The 25,260-nt window shown below is 38.7% G+C and overlaps 1 protein-coding gene across 10 annotated transcripts in view; it reads left to right on the top strand.

Annotated features, from left to right (window-relative positions):
- HDAC9 (histone deacetylase 9) overlaps nt 1–25,260 on the top strand; it is an 825,995-nt gene that overhangs the window by 633,455 nt on the left and 167,280 nt on the right. For all 10 annotated transcript variants that reach the window (XM_053926230.2, XM_053926229.2, XM_053926235.2 and 7 more), the window contains one exon: nt 2,608–2,715. In XM_053926230.2, coding sequence (XP_053782205.1) covers nt 2,608–2,715 — 108 coding nt within the window. The remainder of the gene's footprint in view (nt 1–2,607; nt 2,716–25,260) is intronic.

Below are 25,260 nucleotides of genomic sequence, written 5' to 3'. Positions count from 1 at the left end.
CTTCCTGGCCTCCAGAACTGTGAGAAATCCAATTCTGTTGTGTAAGCCACCCATTCTATGGTATTTGGTAATGGCAACTTGAGCTAAGACAAACCTGTTCATAAATTCATGATGGAATACAATTACCCATTTGAGAATAGGTTGCACCCACAACACTTGATCATTACTACCATTTTGTTATTAACTGTGCATAAAACATAGGTTGAAGTGGTATTTAGATAAATATTTTTTATTTACATATATACACACATATGTATATATGATAAATCTTATATATTTTAAAAGAGAAACCTTTTAGGGGTAGGCCTAAATTTAGGTTGTGGTCAAAATCTCAAGCATCCATTGAGTATCTATGTGCCCAACACTTTTTCAATCGATGACCGTATTCTTATTAGAAAAGTAAACCTCATCCTGCAACCCTTAGCACCCATGATATAGTAGATACCCAACAAAGGTTGGCTGAATTAGAAAAATAAGGCATTTTGGTTGATAAAGGCTTATACACCGAAATTGGTGGCAGGGAGTATCATCTCAACAGGAACAGTTTCAGGAAGAGAGGAAGACATGGACAGGAAGGTGGATGGCAGACAAAGGCACGTGTGGCTCTCTAATGCCCCTTATTTTCATGGTCAAACACATGTTGTTATAAGCTGTTACAGTACTTTTCTAATTGAGTGTGGTGTTATAAATATTTTGGAAGGAAATTTTCCACTGTTAAAATCTGTTAAAAACTGGGCAACAGAATATGAATGTTGTTGTTTTTTATTTTCAACTTAAACAACTGTCTTCCTCAAGGATGTATTCACATGAAGCTCAAGTAACTACTTATATTGGTTCAGAAAAATAAATAAATAAATAAAACTTTCAACTGAGAGGGCAAATGATTAGGTCCCGATGGCCATTTCATGGTTCTTAGCTTAAAGCACTGGCCAGGACTGGGCTGAACGTTCTTAGAAGCAAGGGTCATTTCAGGAGTGTGGTAGAACGACGGGGCAGTCAGGTCAGAGGTCCGTGTGCGAGTCCTCGGGCCAGCTGAATACCCTTTCTCAGCCACAGTGTACTCATCCAGTGAACGCTTAGTAGGCCTCTGCCCTGTGTTAGGCAGCACCAAATGGGCATCAAAGGAGCCCAAATAGAAGTAGCTAACATTTGCTTATCATTTACTCATTTAATCTTCACCAAAATTATTTTCTGATGGTACTTTCAAAAGTGGCCATTTCACAGGTAAGGGAGCCATGGCACAGAGACATTCATTAATGGCCCACTGTCCTTCAGGTTTGTGTCAGCCATACTATCACCCCGACAGTTTAATTCCAGAAACTTCCGCCTTCACCACATTACTGTTCTTGAGAGGATCTTATTTTACATTTATTTGTGTAGGTATTGTTCTCATTTGTTATTTAGTTATTCATTGTCCGTGACAGAAGTTAGGTTGGTAAGCATCTCCTGAGCAGGGGTGTGAAAACGCCTCGGAAACCGCTCCGTGCGTTGTGAATATGTGTTCATTATTATTTACCGCATTCATCTATGTCGTTAGGCCTCTTTCATTATTTCATTATTTCATCATTATCTTCATTTTGCGTGGAATTTCCCTTCTTTGGCACGTTTGAGAAATCTTCAGTCACAAAAATCTTAGTGTATCACATAGTGCATCGAGTCCTGTGTGCCCTAAAATAGGAGACTTCTACCATGTGATACTGTCATTTTTTATGTTATGAAATATATTGTACATAAAAATATGTAACACACATGATGATTATAAACCGCGGCTATTGCACTTCTCTTGTCCTTGTTGTGAATATCCTCTCACTGCACAGCATTTTGTAAAGGAAAATCCAAAATACCAGTTCCTGCTTTGTGTGGATAGGAATGTTCTCCAGTAGAGAAGCAACCATGTATTTTAATGGCCTCTCCAATTTTAATAATACCAGTTTGCACGAAGACCAACTGCCAAACTGTACTAAATGTTAGAAATTTTAACCTGACACTTCAAAAATAAAATTGGCTCCTTGCAGTTGAATGCTGTAAATGTTTTAAGTGGGAGGACCACACACTCCTTCCGTTCAGTTGGAGAACCCGAAGTGTGGTCGCTGCTTCCTACTCACTGACTGCTACTGCTACTTGCCTAGTAATTGTCTTTGGCTCTTTGTGAACCTGCAGCCAGAAAGGCATTTGAATTTTCCCCCTGTAGCACTTGCAAATCCGATTTTTATGTATAGCTAAGTGCTCTTAGCTTTTACTCTATCTACTGCTGGGGCCTGGTGTCTAGCAGGCCTGTAACTACGCCAGATCTAGCCTATGTAATGCTGTTTGTAATGAGAAATCTAAACAGGGAATGGCAGTGAGGCATGGCAGGAATGTGTTTCCACTGGAGAAGTCAGTGTAGAGAAAAAATATAAGCAAAGCTGTGTCCAGAAGGCCTTTTCAGCTGGCCAAGACGGAAGACTAATGTTATTGTACATAGGCTGTTCCTCTGCCAGCCCTTCCTCACAAATTTGCTTTCTCTCTCTTCCCCTCTCCTCAACTCCCCTCCCCCTCCATTCCTCTTTCATCTACCCCTTCTCCTTCTCCCTCTCTTTCTGTGGGCTCTGCTGACTGTTTGCTCAGGTGGACAGTGACACCATTTGGAATGAGCTGCACTCGTCCGGGGCTGCACGCATGGCTGTTGGCTGTGTCATCGAGCTGGCTTCCAAAGTGGCCTCGGGAGAGCTGAAGGTGAGGTCTGGGTTGCATTAAGTGTGGGAAATCCAGAGAAGAAGCTGAAACAGACGTGTTGTTGTTTGGGAATTGTGGGGAGTGTGGTGTGGTAATAAAAAGGAAGGGGCAGAGGGAAGAGGGCAGGGAGATGGCCGCTGAGGTGTGATAATAATGAGTCTGCAGGTAGGGAGGAGCCGCTCCTGCTCCAAGGGTCTTCCTCCCCTTGGAGGGGCTCTGCGGTCAGGACACACTGGTGTGTTTTTAAGAGCATAGAAATGGTGACTAAAGCCATGGTCCAGGTTAAAAATACCCAGTATATACATATCTGTCATGCCCCCCTGGGGTTCTCTTTTGAAGTGATTTAAAAAATATGATTACTGAGTACTATGTATAAGCTCAGAATACCACCCAGAGTGAAGGGGGTGGGGGGCAGGGGGAGAAAGGTAAATACCAGACGGGAAGGATTGAGAGGAAGAAGGAAATTGTTGATTAGAAGGGTAATGATCCAAAGTATGTTTTTCCACGAAAGAACTTCAAAAATGAGCTACGCTTTATTGTTCTTTTCTTTTTACAGTCTCTTCTTTTCTACATCATATGAAAAGAACAATGTCCAAACCCCATGTTTCCCAGTCTAAACAATTTATAAAAGCCAGAGACCTGACAGACGCTGACATTTTATTTGGTATTTTAACAGTGCTATTTAAAGGTATGCTGTGCATCTTGCACGCACTTGCCCAGTAAACTTTGTTGGTGCTAACATGGCTTTTTAATGCACTACTTTACACACTTCATAATGAAATCTGGGCGGTGATTGATTTGATATTTTTAGCAATTGTGAGGCTTAAGGGAAATATATTGTGATCAACAACACAGGCACTGTGAATTTTGTTAATTTAAAATAAAGTCTAATTGGATTATTTTTCTTTTCTTTTTTAATTGAATTTAATGGGGTGACATTGGTTAATAAAATTATATAGGTTTCAGGTGTACAAGTCTATAATACATCATCTGTATATTGTATTGTGTGTTCACTACAGATTATTTTTCCTTACGTCTAATGAATTATTAGTCTGTTTCACCGGACTGTTCCACTTGTGATTAAAAATTCAGGTTAGGACTGTATACTTTGTAATGAATTATATCTCCCAGAAGTCTTTGCTCCAACTCTTGAAGAAGCCTGAATCTATAGAAATATAAATTTGATGGGGAAGATACCTATAACTGTATATCTAATCTATCTGCACCTATCTATATATCTATGTAGTTCTATATCTATATTCATCTTCTCTATATCTATATTTATATATATCTATATAGCTATACTTCTGTGCAGTTGACATGATCAACATCAGGACACTCATCACAGGGTATTTATGGGGCCATTAGTAAGTTGTTTACTCCTCAGTCTTTATCTTTGGTAATGAGCTATTGGAAAGAGAAGAGGACTCAGGCGTATGGAGAGTTTTCAGCTGTCTCCCAGTAGCACTTAGCAACAACCCTTTTCATTGGAGTAGGTGACTTGTAGCACTGGAATAAATTGACTTTTTAAAAGAACAATATGTGCGGGTCTTAGTTTCACAAGAAGTCAAATGACAAGCAACAGCCAGGCCACAGTGTGAGTTTTTAAATGATTCTCCTGGCAGCGACTCACTTCATAACAAAGAAACAGGACTGTGTTAACATCCCCAATTTCTAACTGTTTTGATTTTGTGGACGTGTAATCAGTGATTCGGAAACCCTCTCAAGTAGAATGCCAACGTATTACACTGAAAATCAGCGTCACCGTTAGCCTCACAGAACGCAGAATTGCCAAAGGTATGTTGAAGACTGTTGAACAAAAACCCGATTCTGCTTTTGGAGGTAGTCATTTAGAATGGCCGATTACAAACAACGTGTCAGCAACAGAGTACGGACATGCTGACCACCAGCTGTACTAACATGGACTATTTATGTTAAGAACAAAGATTCATACAAATGCTTTTTCCCCCCTTGGGTGAGAAATTAGTAGGTATGGCTAAAAAAGAAAAGAGAAATAGAAAAAAGGAGCCAGCCTAAGAACCAAGAAATTTTAGTCCAGGCTTGGACACTTAAATGCTGAGTCACTTGGGACAAATCACTTAACTTCTCTGGGCCCTGGGTTCCTGTGCAGGATCAGCAGGGTGGACTCAGTCATGTTGAAGGTAGTGCATAGTGCTGACATTCTGAGCTGTTTGCAAATGACAAGTGGATCTGATTCTCAATGATACTATGGCACACCAAAGAGGAGGTATTCCAAAGCTAAATTCAACTTAGTTTGGTGAGTATTCCAGATTTTGCAGCTGGTTTTTCTTTAGTCCAAGACAGGCAGGATCATAACAAAGGCACCAGCGCTGACAGGCCAAGAGCCCCGTGGGAATGCCGTTTGGGAAAGGTAGCAGTTACAGATGATTTGCGGCCAGAGTGGAGAACGGAGGTGTAGAGCTAACCAAGATGTCACTCAGCGTCTACCTGCCCCAAACTCCAGTGTAACCCATTGGCAGGAGCAGTAACACTCAGCTGTGTAGTCAGTCACTTTATTCAGATGTAGGAAGAAGATAAGGGGGCTTATTTGAGGACATTGGTAAGTTATCTGCTGATCAGAGATGTAAAAAAGAGAGAACTTCAGGTTTTATTTCTCATATTCTGCATCTGCATTCAGTTTTCACATGCGCTATTCACATTCTCCCAGAAAAATCAGCAACTGAATGAAATACCGTTGGCATATTCTGACACTGCATTTTGCGAGACTGCTCTAATTTTGCTTAGAAAATGTAGGATTAAGAGCCTTATTTCCAATAGGGTGGGCCTGGATGGAGTGCTCTACTGAGGGGTGAGAGACAGCTGGAAGGAGGTCACCGAGCTCAGAGGATGGGGATCCAGGAGATGACAGTTATGTACAAAAAGGGAACATGCCAAACACACATTTAATTACGTGCAATTTTTGCTTGTAGCTGAACTTATCATGACCACCAGCCTAATTTTGACCTTCCTTCATCTGAGGGTACTGATAGGCCGAAAGGCTTAGAACGTACCAGGCACAGGGAGAGGGTCCTAATGCTGATGCTTAACTGGATGGTGTGCAGCCTACTGTGGCTGTGAATTTGTGTACTTTTGGTACACAATGGACACACTCAGTAGACTTTAGTAAAAACATGGAGGCTTTCATTTTCTAGGTTTTAACAAGGTATTTAAACACACACACACACACACACACAGAAAGTTCTCGAATCTGTGGATGCCCCATTTGGCTATTTTTCAGATTCTTATACCAAGGAACACAAATATTCAGAAAATGCTGAAATGTTTGGTGTATTGGAAGCTATAATTGGAAGAAGAATTATATCAGAATGGTTTTATTGTTCTATGGGACATTTTTTAATTCTCACCTGAGGATATATATATATACATATATATTTAAAGATTTTATTTATTTATTTTTAGAGAAGGGGAAGGGAGGGAGAAAAGAGGGGGAGAAACATTGATGTGAGAGAGAAAAATATCAATCAGTTGCTTCTCCTACGTGCCCCAACCAGGGACTGAACCTACAACTCAGGCATGTGCTCTGACTGGTAATCAAACAGGTGACCTTTCACCTGTCTGCGGGATGATGCCCAAAAGACTGACCATACCAGTCAGGGCAGAATTTTTTTTTTTTTTTATGATTTGAGAGATAGAGAAAGAGATTCAGAGAGCAAAAGAGACAAACATAAATCAATCCATTGCTTCTCGTAGGTGCCCAGACCTGGGATCAAACCCGAAACCTAAGTATGTTCCCTGGCCGGGAATCGAACTTATAGCCTTTAGATGTGTAGGACAATGCTCCAACCACCTGAGCTGTCAGGCCAGGGCTCTATGGGACCTTTTTAAAGTGTGTCTAGAAATAGAAATATCTCTAAAATCTGAACATTTTTAAAGTTATAAATGACTCAATATTTGATTCAAAAGATGTTACAAAATATCAAGTACACCTTAAACACATACAATTTTTGTTGATCATTCATACCTCAATAAAGCTGGAAAAAAATGGCTCAACATTTATCAAGCTCTACTCTAGGAATTTATTTGTAAAAACTGCTCTATTACAGTTTAGTTTCAATATTATTTTGTCTTAGTTTCAGGTGTCCAGCATAGTCCTTAGACAGTCACATGCTTTACAAAGTGTTCCTCCGGATATTTCCAGCACCTGTCTGCCACCATGAGTACTTATCTCAATATTATTGACTATATTCCCTATACTCTGCTTTACATCTCCAAGACTATTTTGTAACTTCCAATTTGTACTTATTAATCTCTTTGCTTTTTTCATCCAGTCCCCCAATGCCCCTCTGCTCTGACAACCCCCAGTTAGTTTGTTGTCTGTGTCTATGAGTCTGTTTCAATTTTTTGTGTGTATTTTGTTCTTTAGATTCCACATATAAGTGAAACCATGTGGTATTTGTCTTTCTCTGACTTATTTCACTGAGCATAATACCCTCTAGGTCCATCCATGCTGTCACAAATGGTACGATTTCACTCTTTTTTATGGCTGAGTGATAGTCCATCGTGTATATGTACCACCACTTTGTATCCACTTGTCCATTGATGGCACTTGGGCTGCTTCCATATCCTGGATATTGTAAATAACACTGCAGTGAACATAGAGGTGTGCATGGTTTTTTGAATTAGTATTTTGAGTTTCTTCAGATGGATACCCAGAAGTGGACCTGCTGGGTCCTAAAGCAGTTCCATTTTTAATTTTTTGAGGAATCTCCATACTGTTTTCCACAGTGGCTGCACCAATCTGCACTCCCACCAGCAGTGCACCAGGGTTCCCCTTTCTCCACATCCTCGCCAGCACTCGTTGTTTGTTGATTTATTGATGACAGCCATTCTGACAGGTGTGAGTTGATATCTCATTATGGTTTTAATTTGCATTCCTCTGATGATTAGTGACATTGATCTGCATGTCCTTTTTGGAGTAGTGTCTCTATTGAGATCCTCTGCCAATTTTTTAATTGGATTGTTTGGTTTGTTTTTTGGTGTTGAGTAGAATGAGTTTTTTATAAATTTTGTATATTAACTCCTATCAGAGGTGCCATTGGTGACTATCTTCTCCCATTTAGTAGGTTGTCTTTTCAGTAGGTGCCGAACCTTTTTAGCTTGATGTAGTCTCATTTGTTTATTTTTTCTTGTTTCCTTTGCCCAAGGAGATATACAGGAAAAATATTCCTAAGAGAAATGTCAGAGATTTTACTGCCTATGTTTTCTTCTCAGAGCTTTATGGTTTCAAGTCTAACATTTAAGTCTTCAATTCATTTTGAGTTTATTGTTGCATATGATATAAGAAAGTGGTCTCATTTCACATTTTTTCCATGTATCTGTTTAGTTTTCCCAATACCATTTATTCGGTAGACTGTCTCTATCCCATAGTATGTTCTTGCCATTGTCCAATATTAATTGACATATAGGTGTGAGTTTATTTTGGGGCTCTCTATATTGTCCCATTGATCTTTATGGATATTTGTATGCCAATATCATGCTGTTTTGATTACTGTGCCCTTGTAGTAGAGTTTGATATTAGGTAGTGTGATTTCTCCCATATTTTTCTTCTTTTCAAGATTGCTAAGGCTATTCAGGGTCTTTTTAAGGATTCATTTTGATCCTATTTTTAGCCGCATTGCCAAAACTAATGTCCTCATAAAAAAGTAAAAACTGCTTTAGCTGTCTGGAAATTTTTGTCAAAAACACCTTACTATCTGAACATTGTTGGTTTTTTTTAATGTTTAAATGGACATTGTGATCTCATGCTGCGCATAATACCTGCGTTTCCTTGAGCGCCTCCTATAGACGAGGCCATTTGCGTGTAAGTTGTTGCCATCATTTGCACAATAGCCTTTGAGGTACAAGACATGTACCTCACCAGTTGGGTACAGGCTCAGAGGCATCATTACTTCTTTTATGATTCTGTACACAGTTGAGTACATGGCAAAGCCTGTCAATTTGTCAATCCTCTGATCTCTTTCAGCTACCCTAGAAGTAATTTCTTACAGAGATAGCACAAGTAGGGAAGGGAAAAAAGGGTGAAAACAACCTTTTTCAGGTGGTTTATACTCTCTTTTTTTATTACTATAAAACATTTAATATATACAGAAAGACAAGAAGTTACATTAGTAGCTTATAAAGCATAATAATAAAATAAACACATTTGAGTTCTTCATCCAACTTAAATAGGACTTTGTCAACACTATTAACATTCTCTCAGTATTTATCTCACTCCTATCTTTTGACTCAGGAGTAATCATTAAATTATTGCATTTTGAAGATTATTCCTTTCTCTTTCTTTAATAGTTTTAACTATATGTTTTAGACCTTTATATAAATGGAATCTGTCAGGATTGAATGTATCATTTCTCAGATTTCTTTCTCTCTGCTTAAAATCATGTTATAAGGATTTACCCATATGGATTTATATAGCCATAATTCACTCATTTTCATTGCTGTAAGGTATTCTGTTGTACATCATAAGTTGCGTATTCATTCTTTGGTTGAACATTTTAGTTGTCTTCCTGCTTTTGCACTATTGAACAATGCTGTTATGAACAGTCTTCAGTGTGCCTGCTGTTTCACTGTGGCGTAGCTCTTGAGTAACCTGGCCAGCACACTCCTAGGCTAGAAATGTAATACATTCCGATAAGTAATGTGGAGTAGGATCCCAAAGTCATTTTGCCACAAAGACTTCCGCTAAAATGGCAGTTTAAACCTCTGAAATTTTTTTTCTTCATAAAGTCAATGACAAAAGTGGCAAAAATCTGTCAGGATTAATTTTTCTTAACTCTGGAAATTAAGCAAAAACTTGTAACAACTCAAGAAGCATGTATTCAAACAAAACTAGCTTTTGTTTTAAACTTGGTTTAGAAAGCTTTGTGGTATTTTAATTCACCCTACTCTCATCTCAGCCTTTCCAGTTCCCCCGTAGTCTTAACAAGTAGCAGCCTCTGTTCTCGCTGAAAGCCATTCACTTAGCGGGTCTCCAGACGGGGCAGAGTGAGGCTGGAGCTTCTTCAAGACTCATTCACAGAGAATTATCATTATTTGCTCTTTTAGTGCTTCAATACAAGACCCCACTTGCGAGGTTGTTTTTATTTGACCTGATTTGGACTTCATCAGACATGAAAAGCCTTTTCCCAAGTAGCATTTCTTGGGGGGTAAAAATTAAAGGCAATTGATTAACTTGATGCTTGCCTGCAGTGGTGAATAACAGTGCAGAAAACAGTAGACTAACCAAAAGCTTCAAAGGAAAAACTGGGAATGAGTTACGCCTAAGGGCTATGAAAAGCCCCATCAGATTTCTAAGCATCTGAAGCCCCAGGTATAACAGAGCTGTGGTCACACTCAGAAGAGATGGAGAAGTTCCTACATTCTCATCTTAAACTGACTTTGAGGCTCTGCTCAAACAGGAAGTGAAGGCCAAGGTGGTGTTTCTAGCTACCTGGCTATATATTGAGAGTGAGTTCTACACACACACATAGAACCCCTTGGAAAAGACTAGGTACTACTGGTTCCAGGCATTTGAGGAAATCTCCATCCAGTCTTTAAGTTAGCAGTCAATTCACGAAGCAAAGACTTGTCTGTGCCACACTCAACCCACAGTGCGGACTTTATAGAAATAACTCATAAAGTCAATAAACGAACAAAACAACAGTAAGAAACCTTGAGGAGGGGTGAAAAATCTGATTTCCAATCACTGTGGTATGTTGTTTGAAATGCCCAGTTTTCAACATAAAATTATGAGACATGCAAAGAAATACATGAATCCACATGAAAAAATAAAAGCATCAATAAAAAGTAACTACATAAATAAATATAAATGATAGCATAATTATATTTTTTTTGTTTGTAACTTTTTCTCCTCTCAGGTTAAAACACAACTGGATAAAACAATAACCAGAAATCTGTGTTGATGGGAAGGTACAAGGTACATAAAGATGTAATTTTTAGGGTAATAGCAGTGCAAGGGAGGGCATTAGCAGTGGAGCTAAATAACAGCCAAACAAAGTTTTTGGCCCTGGCCGAATAGCTCAGTGGGTTGGAGTGTCATCTCAGTACACCAAGGTTGAGGGTTTGATCCTCAGGGCACATACAAGAGTCAACCAGTAAACGCAAAAATACGTCAAAGAGTGAATTGATGATTTTCTCTCTCTCTCCCTTCCTCTCTCCTTCTAAAATCAATAAAATTAAAACTCAAAACAACATTTTTGAATTTTGTCTGTCTGAAGTAGATTGTTAAAATTGAGGTGTTAACTGTAATTCACTGAGCAACCAGTAAGAAAATAACTATGAAAATATATTAAAAGACAAGGAAATTAAAATGGTACACTAGAGAATACTTATTTAACTTATAAGAAGGTAGCAATGGAAGAATCAAGGAACAGCAGCAGCAAAAAAAAAAGACACACAGAGAAAAAAATACCAAAGTCCTTGTGCCCATTTCGGAGCCCGCTAGCGGCACATGAAAATTCCCAGTGCCCTTCCTTCTTGCCTATATTTACCAGCTTTAGATTTCAGAATGTTTGCCAGTCTTGTGGGTATGGAATGCCATCTTACAGTGGACATCTGTTGTCAGATATAGATCAATTAAATTTGTTACTTTCTTCTTAAACCTTTTCTTAATAGTTAATAGTTATCTCGTTAAGCTTTTTGTTAAGCATTAGGAGCTTTTTATTTCTTTTCTAGTATTTGCCTGGTTTGTTTCCCATCCCTTCACTTGCATCCTTTCTCGTTATTATCTATAACATCTATCTCTTATAAATAGCTCACATCTGGATTCTGTCCTCTAATTTGACTATATATTTTAACTGAGGAGTTAAATTCACTTCTATCGATGATGATTGGGAGTGTGCACACATGTGTTTCTATCATCATATATTATGTTTTTCATCTTGTCCTACTGTTTGTGTGTCTTGTTTCCTTCACTCACCACTTGCTTTGTTTGCAATTGCAATTTTTTTCTCATTCTATGTTGTGTCTAGTTTTTAAAAAAACACACACATTACTTCTATTGTTTTAGTAATTGCTTCTTAAAATTTAACCCAGCTATTTAATAAATCTTAAACTCCATCAATCCCTATTCTCACTAACAATACAAGAAATTTAGAATGTTTTAAGACAGTTATGCTGTCCTAACTGATGTGCTATTATGATGCGGTATTTTAGTTTTACATCTTTTTTTTAAAAAATGAATCACTAATGAGACATTGTAATACTGTTTTAAACCACCACTGTTACTTTATCCTCGCCTACATATTTATCATTTTCCTTTTTCACCATTTGTCTTTGTATCTGAAACCTCCTTGTATTTGGGGTTGTTTTCTTTCTTCCAGTACATTTTTTAGGAGTGCCTCCAGTGGTGGTTTCTCAGTTTTTGTTTATCTGTGATATCTTTTCGCCCTCACCCTTGACAGATAGTTCTGGGAAGTACACAGCTTGAGGTTGACAGTTTCTCTCAATGCTTTGGAGTCTTTTGGTGTTTTTCTCACTTCTCGTTTTGACAAGGAGAGAATCAGTTGGCAACATAAATTGTCATCTATTTTAGATATTGTGTTTTTTATTTCTGATTGCTTTTACCGTAGTTTTGACTTTGAGATTCTGTATTTTTCATACCATGTGTCTAGTAGTAGATTTTACTGATTCACAATTATTTAAAATATATATTAGCAGAACTAAAATTTAACATGCAAACCCATGTTGATACTTTGTGATAAGTCACCTGCATCAGACTAATACTAACCTTGCTGATTTCAATGATTAATTATTTATTTACAGAACAAATATGTATCATGTGCCTATTATATGCCAGGAACTACTATAAATGCTAAAAACACCAAGACAGGGGAATTAAGCGCTCTCATGGAGAAGGATAAATAGATGAACAAATACAGATATAATACAAGCTCAGGTAAAAATACATGCTATGAATTTTTTTAAAAAAGCATGCAGGAACATTAGAGGGAGATTTAGGGAGAGGACTAGCTCTGCTGACTCTGGCTGACCTTAGTGATAGGGAGAGATTTGAACTGAATGATGCAGGGGAAGAGTCATGTAGACGCATAGGGAAAGAATATTCCGTACAAGAGAAAAAGCAAATACGTAACCTTTCTCTTAGGGTGGTGTGAATAAGTCATGACATGTTTCCGGATCTGCAGGAAGGCTTGTGTGTGTGGACCTGAGTTGTCCGCAGAGGCGCTAGTAAGAGTCGACCTTAGGTAGTCAGTGCTGGATAATGAGATGCGCACACACGCATCTATTACACAGCGTTGTCATTTCAAATACATTTGCCACCAGCTTGGCCTTTCTTAAAGCCTTATACTGTTTATCCTAAAACAGCACAACAGATAAGGTATGGAATGGAACATTTGTGTTGACTCCAATTTTGATCAAGTTCTCAAGCCGAGGACAAATGGATGTTAATAATGCCCGATGGATACCGCTTGAAGGAATTTATTAAAAGATAGTCAGATAAGCCTGTGATCATCTTACCTAAAAGGCTAGATGATATTTATGTGCTTGATGGAAGATTCTTTAAACATGCCTTATGTATTTTAGATATTCTCTGTTCCTGTTTTCCCCCAAGCTAAGCTAAATGCATAGGAGGTGGAGAAGGTGTCCAAGGAAATTCCTGTCTGCAAATGGGAGGAGTGGCTTTTCACTCCTTTGCTTGATGTATGTTGAGTTACATAAGTCTGTAGGCTCCCTCTAGACCAGTGCCTTTCAACTTTTGTCATCTCATGCCACGTGAAAACTGATTACTAAAATTCTACAGCACACCAAATATATATTTTTTGCCAGTCTAACAAAAAATAGGTATAATTTTTGATTTCTTCACACCAAATGGCTATTGTTGTGTTGGCCATTGTCATTGCCCCTGCCTAAATAGTCAGGTATTATATGTTATAAAAATTCTTGCAACACGCGGGTTGAAAATGGCTCCTCTAGACTACTACCGGGGTGGGGCAGGAAGGAGTTCCCTGGAGGGCCTGACGGATGTACCAGGAGTTCGAGAGCTGTGTAGAGATAGAAGAGTGGAGTGCCTGAGCTCGCCACCACGAGAATGCAGAGTGGAGCTGGCTGAAACCACCATGCAGGCCAGAGGAGCGGGGCGGTGAGCTGCTGCACTGAACCGGGCTCTGTCGGTGAGGCGAGGGTTTTCCTCCCCTTGTGGGCCAGTGGGCACTTTGGATGGAAGGCAGATTTGAATCACTTTGGAAGGATCTCACAGAAGACGTCTACCTTCCAGGGTAAACAGCCTCCTCCTACCACTCCCCAGGAGAATGAGACTGGAGATGTGTGAAAGAACTGGTGGGGGATTGCAAGGTTGGTCAACAAGTTCATTGCCCACATTCATGAAGGTTGAAGGTAATTGACAGTGTCTCTGGGGAACCTGAAAGTGACCCCAATGGAAGAGGGGCAGTTTTCAACTCCTGCCATGACAGAGGTCATTTGAAAAACCAAAAGAGAGCTCCAAATTGCACTGCTAAATGAAAGCCTTTATCCTTTCTATTCCTTTTTTAAATCCTCACCCAAGGATATTTTTATTGATCTGAGAGAGAGAAGGAGGCGGAGGGAAGAGAGAGAGAGGGAGGGAGGGGGAGACAGAGAGAGAGAAACATTGAAGCTTGTTAAGCTTGTTAAATGTTATACCTGAGTAGTATTCTACTTTATGAAGTCATGCAATTGTTGGATTATATGAAGAAAGCTTTGCACTATTATGGATATAGCTGCTGTGAGGATGCTCTTCCAAGTCTGTCTGTGGACATATGTTTTTATTTCCCAGGGGTAAATGATTAGGACAGAAATAACTGTGTTATAGCTTAGGTGTATATGTAGTTTATTTAAAAAACAACAAACTGTTCTGCAAAGTGAATACTATTTTATCTGTAGTTTTCTCACCACTTTCATTCCTGGCAGTAGTAATTAGTGTTCTTTCTTTTCTTATGAGCAGCCTGGCCAGAAGTTCATCAATTTCATTGCACTTACTAAAGAACCTGGTTTGGGCTTCACTAATAGTCTTTATTTTTTTTTCCTTCTGTTTTACTGATTTAATCTTTATTCTATATTTCTTTCTTTTTTTCTGTTTAGTTGGCCTCTTTTTTTCTAGATTTTTAAGGTGGAAGCTGAGGTCATAGACAAGACTATTCATCTTTTCCAATATAGGCATTTAGTGCTATGAATATCTTTATTGTTTTTCATAAAAGTATACACATTTAAGATATAGCACATGATGATTTGATACATAGTGAAATAGTTATTACAGTCAAGCTAATTAGCATATCCATTTCCTCAAAAGTTGGAGAATGTAAGTACTTCACACCTCTGTAATTTTATATGACAGTAACTTTCATACACAAACACCATGAACTTCTAAAATGAGCAGTCTAATCAGTTGTCTTAGTGTTCTTTCTACACGGTGCTATAATGTATATAATGGTACATAATTTAATTCCTTTAGTTGAAATTTTTATTCAGTTGCCTACTTTTGACTAAATTGACCAATTTAATTGGTTGGTAGCTATTCTTGTTAAAGTGCAAGGTCCTGGAGAATTAGAATTTAATGGAAGAAGAAAATTCACAATTAGAGTAAGAATAATATGGCCAAAGTTAAAAATTATGTATATAAACCTTAGACATTTTGATAATAGTTATAAAATGTACATTGCTACTCTTAAATTTTTTGAAATTTCATGTATCTAATTGAATAAATGTATGTATGCACCAAAAGATACGGAGAAAGGACCATTGATTGGACACAAATATACTGTAGTAAGATGCAAGTGTTGTAACAACAGTGATCTTACTGTGGGGCTTTTGCCGATACAGTCTTTCCCCCTCAATATCATCTATGCTTAGGTCTGGGTCATTACTATTATCTTCCTATTATTATAATATCATACTGTTGTAATTACTGCTATTATACTGTCATGCTATTATTTTATGTTGTTATATGCTCACAGAAGGCTCTGATCATCTGTCTTAAAAATGTTTTCTCTTCTGGTTCTTAGAGGAAAAAAAGCAAAAGCAAAATCTCTTTGCCCTACTTTCTTGTCTTTAGAAAGTTTTCATACTGAGGCTCTTTTTACGTGATGAAAAATACCTGATTTTTTTCGGTCAGTGTGGTCCAAAAACCAGTCATGTTTCAAAAAGTTAAGGGAATTAAACTGTTGGGCATTTTGTCAACTGAAACCACTGGTTGATAAACTAAGCAAATTGCTTTCAGTGGGTTATTATTGCCTTACCAAGACCCACATCCTGATGTCTTCCCCCACCACACACACAACAAAAACGTCTTCATAGTGCATCCATTGTTATTATTTTCATTCAGGGCTCAACTTAAATTATGTGTAATATAAGCACCATCCAATGCCCTGTCTCCCTTCCACCAGGAGGCTGGTTCTTCATGAATGTATTTATTCCCATCTATAGCGGCATCCTTGCCAAGCTCAAGGCTGTGGGCATTGTGGGCCACAAATGCCAGGCTTCCTAAGAACTGTTTTCCAGGGCTGTCATCAAGCTCCTTCCTTCTGGATTCTTCAGGGAGAAGGGCTGGCAGCTGTGGATATGCTTTGAGGTCCCCCATTCGGTTAAACTGCTGATGCTGGGCTCCTGTTTTCCTGGCTCCCTTGAGCTCACTCAAAGAAACAAAATGGTATTCCCATATGTCCCTTATTGTTTTCTTGGCAAATCTCCCTACTTCCTTTAACCTCCCAGATTCTAGCCTGCGAGAGACAAACTTTCTTTGTGAAAGTTTTTCCCCTCGGAGGCTGTAGATTAATAGCATTGATTCTCAAGCAAACTCTCTATTTAGAAAGCCCCTTTTAAAGACTGAAGTTAACTCATTTTAAGGAGTATATTAGCATATTCCAAAATATGATGCATCCCAGTGAATTGCAGGTTTAGGGAACCCAAAAGACTTGATTTACTAATTTGAATGTCAAGTTTCATCCCACTACCAATAGTTCCAATATCATTGGGAGATACCTATTAACTGAGTGCTCCATTATTCTTCAATGCAGTGTTTTTTATCCTCATATTCCTGTTCAATTCCCTCATTTCAGAAAAGATCACAAAACTGGGTTTTGTATTTTATACAGAGAATGAACAATAAATATATTATCGTATTTCTTATAGACTTGTGGAATTGAGCACACATGGATAAAAGTCTGGCATGTGTCAGTAGTAGGTCCCTAAGATACTATAATTTCTTTCTCTCTCCCTCTCTCTCTCCTCTCTAAGACTCTCACAATTAAGGCAAAAAAAACTATTTGTGATGTTTACTAGACATAATGAATTTCTTTTATTTCTAAATGAGATCTTATTGTAAGAAAGTAAAGCTGGGAAGTCACGTGGAACTATTTCTTCCTCACAGATGTTAGTGTAGCTAAAGAGGAAGACTTCCGAGCACAGCGAAGATCGATAGTTACTATTTCACAGGAACTTTCAATGCAGTTTTGTTGTCTGTGATTTTGGTTACCTACAGCCAACTGCAGTCTAAAAATATGAAATGGAAAATTCTGAAAATAAACATTTAGAGATTTTAAATTGTGCCCAGTTTTAGTAGCAGGTGATGTCTCATGCTGTCCCGCGTGGACGAGAATCATCCTGTGTCCAGCATACCCACATGGTGTTCGCTCCCTGCCCATTAGTCACTTAGTAGCCATCTGGGGACTCGGATCAACTGTCCTAGCATCACAGAGCTTTTGTTCAAGTGACCCTTATTTTACTTAATAATGACTTCAAAGTACAAGCGTAATAATGCTGACAATTTGGGTTTCCCAAGGAGAAGCTGTAAAGTGCTTCCTTTAAGTAAAAAGATGAGCGCAGTACAGTAAGGTATTTTGAGTGAGAGAATTCACATAACTTTTACTACTACAGTATATTGTTATAATCGTCCTTTGTGTTATTAGTAATTGTTAATCTCTTACTATGCCTGATGTATAAATGGATTATAAACTTTATCATTAGTATGTGTGCATAGGAGAGAACATAACATATAGAGGGCTTGGTACTATCTGCCATTTCAGACATCCACTGGGGTCTTGGAACGCGACCCCGATGGATAAGGGGAGACTGCTGTATAAGGCACATTGCACAAACGATTAGCTGGGTCATATCCATATGGTCAACTCTAGACTGCAGGTTACATAACAGGTCATTAACAATACTGCTGTGCCTGAGCCATTCCTGGAAAGTGGAGCCTGAGACAACTGTTGTACAAGCTCCCACAAGGTAAACAGGAGTGGGGAAAGCAAAGCAGAATGTGTCAGTAGCTGTTTTTCTTTCTCCTGAGTTGGTTTCTGATGATCTAACCCCCCAAATACATTAGCAGAGTGATAGGAAGGGAAGGTAGCATCTAACTGACTTTCATTTAATTGCCATTGAAGCATTTTCAGTTTTGTTGGCAAAAAGAATGGACTCTCATGGTGTTGAGTGTAACCAGCACCATTTTGGAGGCAGGAGCAGAGTTCTGTCAAGTTCAAATGAACCAACATAGGTGTCCCACAAGATGCTAGAAAATTTTGGTGGACATTTTTGCCTTATTGAACTTTACCTGAATGGCAGGAAGGGAATTCCTATTAATGAAGTACTTAGTGTAGCAAGATAAGCAGTATTATTTGTATTTTAAATCTTCTTACAACAAATATCATTACCTCCACTCAACCAAAAAACAAAAACAAAACAAAACAAAATAAAGACCCCACACAACAATTAAAAAACCAAAACAGGATTCAATAGAAGATAACACTACTATTTAAAGCAATGATTTTGAGAAACAAATTTTTTTAGTATAAGAGGAGAACATTAGGATCTTCTGTCTAATTAAATATTTCAAAAGCATTATCTTGACCATGTTGCTGACTTCTTTACCTCTGTACAACTTAATATAATGACCCGGAAGTATATTACTATAAACAAAATTTAAATATATCAAATCAGTTAATGCATGCTTTATTTTCATTACTCTTTTGAGCTATCAGCAGGTAAAAGATTTGAATACTTAGCAACCACATTTATTGAGAGGCTAGAAAGGGCACTTAGAGCATGCCGAGTTGTTAGAGGAAATAAATTGTGCTCTCCTAGCATAGTCGTATAAATTGCAGGTTCTGGCTGTTTTCAACACTTCTTTATACCAGCACCAAGTAGCTTATGTACCGATATATTTGATAATTATAGTTATCATTGAATATCAGAGTAGATGAAAATATTTCCAACTATTTTAAAAATCAACCTATATGTATGTAGGTAGAGTAACGTATCTTAAAGTTATTTTCAAAAGGGATAATGCATCAGTATGTATCAGAGGTACCTCAGATTTTGGCTTCCAGTGAAATGCTTCAAACACTTAAGTCATTGCACATGGCATTTCAATTCAGCAAGTGTATTGGAAGCAATAATTCAACCATCACATCTTTACTTGGAAATACATGCTGTAGAGTTTTTCCATGCTGTGCTTGTTTTTGATACATATTATTTCATTGAGGATTGATACTTTAGTACATTTAGAAATACTGTAGTGGTAATACTTGGGCATTGTGATGTAATTACTGAGCTCTAAATTAGCAATGCACTAAAAAAGAAATTCTAAAAACAGAACTCCAATCAACTAGTCTGACATGCTCAATTGCTCTTTGGATTGTAGGAAGTTGTATTATACATAAGACATTTTCAACAGGTAAGATTTATTCTTGTAGCTTCCCAAACTAGAGTTACATTTAAAAAAATAAATAAAAAGCTGATAGTCGATCAACTGCTTTAACAAAGCAGCACCATCTCGTCAATTTATAAATATCACGCAGACTTTCTATACTATGCACCACAGTTATTCTTTTATAAAGAATAAATAAATCAAACTTAGTAAGTGGCTACCAGGCCTGCTGGGTATTATTAGTAGTTTAAGCTCTAGTTCATCACTTAACATTTTTAAGAGTTTATGAATGATCTTTGCTTTTCTCTTAATGGATTTTGTATGCATTGGCTGATTCTGTTATAGTGTGTTCTCGACGTTCTACATCACTCTCCTCAGTGGCAATTAGGCCATATTTATCATGATTTCTGAGATCTGACTTACTCTATGTGGAAACTAGAAATTCATTATGGCCCATACCATCCATTGAATTTACCTATTTTACTATGGGAATATTAGAGAAATGAAAATATACATTTCTGCTGCCCATGAGACTATCTTAATGAATGCAACAACTAAAATAATCAGATTTGTACTTTCCAGTTTTCAGTTCCCATGAGTGCCACTGCAGTAAACTGAGTTGATGGGGGTGGGGGGGGATTTGACCTTCGGTAAGGTGGAGTAAAACAGCGAACCCTTGGAGCGGGTCTAGTGATGTGCTTCCTGACACCCTTTCTGTCCTGGGGGGGTTTGACTGTATGTAAGGAATACACAAGTAGGTTTGGTATTTTGATAAAGTTGACAAGAAAATCGAAATTTCATCAGCTACTAAGACACACTCCTTTCCTTCTCATTCAAATTAACTTTTACATAGAGACGAAGTCCTACATTCCCTTTCTTGGAAGTCACGTGGCCGTAGGCGGGGAGCAGATGGTCCCCTGTACTTCCCCTTATGATGACGTCAGAGGACACATCCTTCTTCTTGCGGAGAAACATCCACAACAGTGAACAACAGTAAAATGAGGGATGTGAGCACACTCAGAGCTTTAATCATTCATTGTCACTCTTAGTGATGTTAACATACTGCCAAAGCCCCACGATGAGTGGTGTTCGTGACTGAAGAGAATCTGAAACCTAAAAAGACTTTCAAAAATCAGAATTTTAAGATAAAAATCACAACCTCCTTAAATTGATATAAATTCACAGGAAAGTACTTTAGCGTGCATTTGTTTAGATTAACAGCTTTGGCTTCCTATCTTCGAATGAAATATAAAGCAGAGTATGGAGTGACGTAGAAAAAAATTAAAATTGTATGGAACCATTTGTAGGTGTAAGTACTAAAGTCTTTGTTGGTCACAAATTCAAAGAGATTTTGTAGCAGCATCACACATACTGTAAAGTTTGAGAACATAGATTATTCACAAAATTTAAATGATTATTATTAGCATTCAATGAGAAAACAATAAATTGAGCCACTGAAACCTTTATTCTATATGTTTTCTCATAGTTATATTTTATGAGGCTAGTAGATTATTAAATTCTTTTAAAATATAGTAAATCATCTATTTAAAAATATTCCTTGAAGATAAGTGCGTTCTTGAGCCAAGGAAAATTTTGGTTCAAGTGATATCATAGACAATAAATCTTTGTGCATGCCATTAAAGGGTACAGGGAATTACCAAACAAATTCCTTGTCAAGACGTCCAGACTCTAGTGTGCAAATCAGATGTTTCTATGCTACTACTACTACTAATCATCATCATCATCATGATCATCATCATCATCACCTTATTTTAAAGCACTTTTCACAATTGTTCATTGAATCGAAGACTCCATTAACTGTAACAATAGAATATTTGATGTCTTTCTAAGAAAGAAGATGCTACCAAGTCTAATAGGCAACCTCCCACAAAAAGCAGGCCTGCAAAGCCGGGACCCTTGAGAGAAGGTAGACGGCCAAGGTCAGAGCACAGGAATGCCACAGGAATAAGTAGTATCTATTCACAAATTTATTTCATCATTCTGCTGATCATGCTGATCACTGGCTGTGTGCCAGGCACTGTGTGAGCACAGACGATGAAATGGAGAACCAAGTCATAAAGAGGACCCCACAGTGGGGAGTAGGATAGTGGATGTTAGTCATAAACCACAATAATCAAAAATAGTAAAAGTCAATCAATCAAACTAAGTGGGACATCACTACAAACTAAGGCACATTCTCAGAAGTGAGGGCTGCGGATCTTTAAGACTGCAAACAGAGGACCTGATTGTGATGTGCCTGGGCCCAGGGATGGTTTCCCTGTGGGAGCGATGTTGGAACTGAAATGGGCCGGTGAGGGCGTGTTGTCCAGGTAAAGGGGAGGCACAGGCAAGTGGAAGGCATTCTACACTGAACTAGGAGCATGGGCAAAGGTCTGTGGCCAGGGGAAACAAGGCCAGTGTGGCCGGAGTGGAGAAAACGCAGTGGACGGTGGTATGAGATGAAGCTGAAGAGGGGGTGGGGCCAGGTTGCACAGTGTGGCTAGTCTTAAATGCTCAACTTTATTAAATGCACCTGTTCAGGGGTGCCAGCCTGTCTGGGATAGAATCCCAGCGCTGGCACTTGCTAGTTCTAAACCTTAAGAACCCTCAGCAAGTTCTTTAATCTTTCTATGACTGAATTTCTTCATTTATGAAATGAGGATAATACCTGCCCTCAGATATTGTTAGGATTAAATGAGTACAAACTTTTAGAGCTTAGTATTTATCACATTACTATTTGCAAATATGATTTTTATGTTTTATATGTTACATTATAGAATTATAATACAAGATGGGGCAAAAGTAGATTTACAGTTGTGAGTACATGAAACAGTTTATTCTTGTGTTATTATTTGTTAATTATTGTGTTATTTTCCATACAGACGACTATAAACCTACTTTTTCCCTACCATGTATAATACTGTTATTTGTTATTTTAATTTGGTTTTATTAACAGGAGATACTTAAATATCTTTTTAGTTCGGTGGCAACAATCCAACATAGGAAAAAGACTGATGACACCAGAGAGAGAGGGGAAACTGTAGGTGAGACTACCTTGAATAGGTCAGAGAGGGTGAGATTAAATCCACAGGTGGATTAGCAGCCCTTAGATAGGATCAGGCAAAGGAAGGGAAAGATGGGTAAATTCTATTCTAGAAGGATGAGGGCATTTTATTCTGATTGCTTCTATTGTCTAAGTGGAATAAGAAGCAAAGTCATCAGCAAGGGGTAAAGAGGGTGCAGGGGTTAATGGAGGTTTGAAAAAAGAACGTAGAAATGCTCTTCTGAAAGACTTGGAGAGTTGATTGACCAAGGGATGTGTTACGATTGCTGGGTGTCATGAAGAGCCTACCTGAGGCTTGTAATCATGAATTTAAAGGAAGACCAGTTATGTTCCTTCTATATATCCCCAGGTACAGGAGCAGAGCAGATGTGAGCTGTATTGATCAGTGTGCTGATGTTACCAGGGCAATATGTTGAAAGAGGAGAGGTACAAAGTGACTGAAAGTCTGTTACGCACTGGAGCCCATGTATGTGGAGAAGCCCTAACTCCCCATGTGACTGTATGTGGAGAAAGCATCTGTGAGGAGTGATAAAGGTTACATGAGGTCATAAGGGTGGGAGAGGGTCTCTTCCTCTCTCTGTCTCTCTCTCTCTGCCATTTACGCATGTGCATCAGAGGAAAGGCCATGTGAGGACTGCTCCAGGGAAAGGCAGACCAGGAAGAGTCCTTACAAGAGAAACTGAATCCTGTCAGACCTCGATCTCAACTTCCTGCCTCCGGAACTAGAGAAAGAGATTTCTGTTGTTAAGCCACCCAGGACTTTGGCATTTCATTCGGGTAGCCTGAGCAGAGTGAAATCAATAGGAATTAGTCATGAATTAAAATGAGATAGAGGAAGGCTAGGGACAGGGAGCCATTAAAGATAGCTCGAGATAAGGCTCCTGACTCCAGACACTGAAGGAGTCATGGTAACATTGGCCAGTTAGAGAAGGCTGGGAGAAGATAAAGAGTTCGATCTTGGATGCGTTCAACTTGAAATGACCTTGGGATGGTCAAGTGAAGATAATGAATACTAGGCTGCTATTTTGGTCTGGTACCCAGGGGAGGGTTCATCCTGGAAGTGGAAATCTGTGAAGTATCTGGTTGTAGATGGTAATTGAATTAATGAGAGAAGTCGCATTGCCTAGGAAGTAAGAGTGGAAAGAGAAGAGAAGTCAAAGATGATGCCATGAGTAACTTCAGTATTTAATGAGCAGGCTGAGGATCATGATCCTTCAAGGAAGACAGGTAAGAAGACCAGGAGAGTACAAAGTCACAGAAGCCAAGAGAAGAGAGTTTTAAAAATGGAAGGTGTAGCTAATAGTATTGAAAGCTAATGAAGAGCCAAATAGGCTGAGACCATAAAAATGTCATTGGCTTTAGTGACATGGAGACCTTTGGTGACTGAAGTAAAACTCTTTAGTGGAGTAATGGGTGTGGAAGAGGAAGTAGAGACTGGTGACAGAGGCAGAGGTGAGGGAAAGGAAAAACGCAAAAGCAAGGTAGGCTACCCTTTCAAGAATTTTGGTTGCTAAAGGGGAAGAAAATAAGTGAGGTAGTTGGAGGGTTCAGTGGGACTAAGGATAGCTATTATCACTTTTTATATGTGAGGGAGGAGCCCAAAAAATGGAATTATCTTCTGGCAAGGGGGCCCCTTTAGTATAGGCTTCCTCCACTAAGTGAATGTTCTAGAAACCTATCTGTATCCGTGTACCGGGTGGCATTGTTGTGAGAGGCTGCATTCAGGTTGGTGAATTTTCTTGAAGACTCTTTGAACACGTTTGCCCATCTCATGACGGGTGATTTACGAGCGTACCTGTGCACACCGCACTGAGTGTTCAGCAGTTTTTGACCAAAAATGGCATGGCCCCTGTGCCCCACCCTCCCTATTCCCTCAATCTTGCCCCAAGCAACTTTTCTTTGTTTCTCCAGATGAAAAAAGTCCTCAGAAGGAAATGCTTTGCCAATGTGGAGGAGGTGAAACAAAAACTGGCAGAAGCACTAAAAGGCATCAAAATCGACAAGTTCAAAAACTGTTTTGAGCAGTGAAAAGAACATCTCAATAGATGTATTGCATCAAATGGAGAGTTACTTTGTAGGCGACAGAAGTTTAAACATGTAAAAGTAAATACACAGTTTTTTATAAATAAATTCCATTTTTTGTGAGGTCCCCCCTCATATATGTATATATTTGTATTATCTTGGTCAACATAAAATTTTATTTTCAAGATGGCAGAAACTCAAGTCTATTTAAAACTCAATGAAATGTATGTAATTGGAAATTTTAATATGGATTTAATATGTTTGTGAGAAAACATAAATGATAGTAGAAAACTAGGAGGGGATGGGATCCTCATGGCAGGTGGTGGGATGGACCTCAGGAGGAGGAGAACAGGCGGGAAAGGGAGCGAACTGGCCGGGAACTCAGTCTGTCATCTTACTGGGTTCTATCTTCTCTCTTTCTGGGTGATCCAGTCCACTTTTACAGGAGAGCTTTATGGGGTGGGTGGGTGCAGTGGGCTATCTGCTTTCGGTGCAGCCATGAGGAACACCAGCTCCGTCTGCTGCGGGCAGGTTCACAAGGTGTCCGGAAGGACTCCCACTTGAGCAGACAGGTTGGGGAGGAAGCAGCCTTGCCAGGTTTCAGCTTAGGTAAGGGGGCATTCCAAAGAGACATGGAGAATGGATCACGATGACTGAAGAGAAAGTTTGTTCGTGGCAAGAAGATACTTCTCAACCCCAAATCAAGCAGTTTCAGAAGCAGTCTAGTAGAATGGTGGAGGTTGCTGTGGAAGATTTTAAAGTGAAAGGCAGACCCTTTCTTTGT

Source organism: Desmodus rotundus, chromosome 6, assembly GCF_022682495.2.
Source record: "Desmodus rotundus isolate HL8 chromosome 6, HLdesRot8A.1, whole genome shotgun sequence".
Lineage (NCBI taxonomy): Eukaryota > Metazoa > Chordata > Mammalia > Chiroptera > Phyllostomidae > Desmodus > Desmodus rotundus.
Note: the sequence above shows the minus strand (reverse complement) of the source record. Positions and strands in the feature narration are given on the sequence as shown.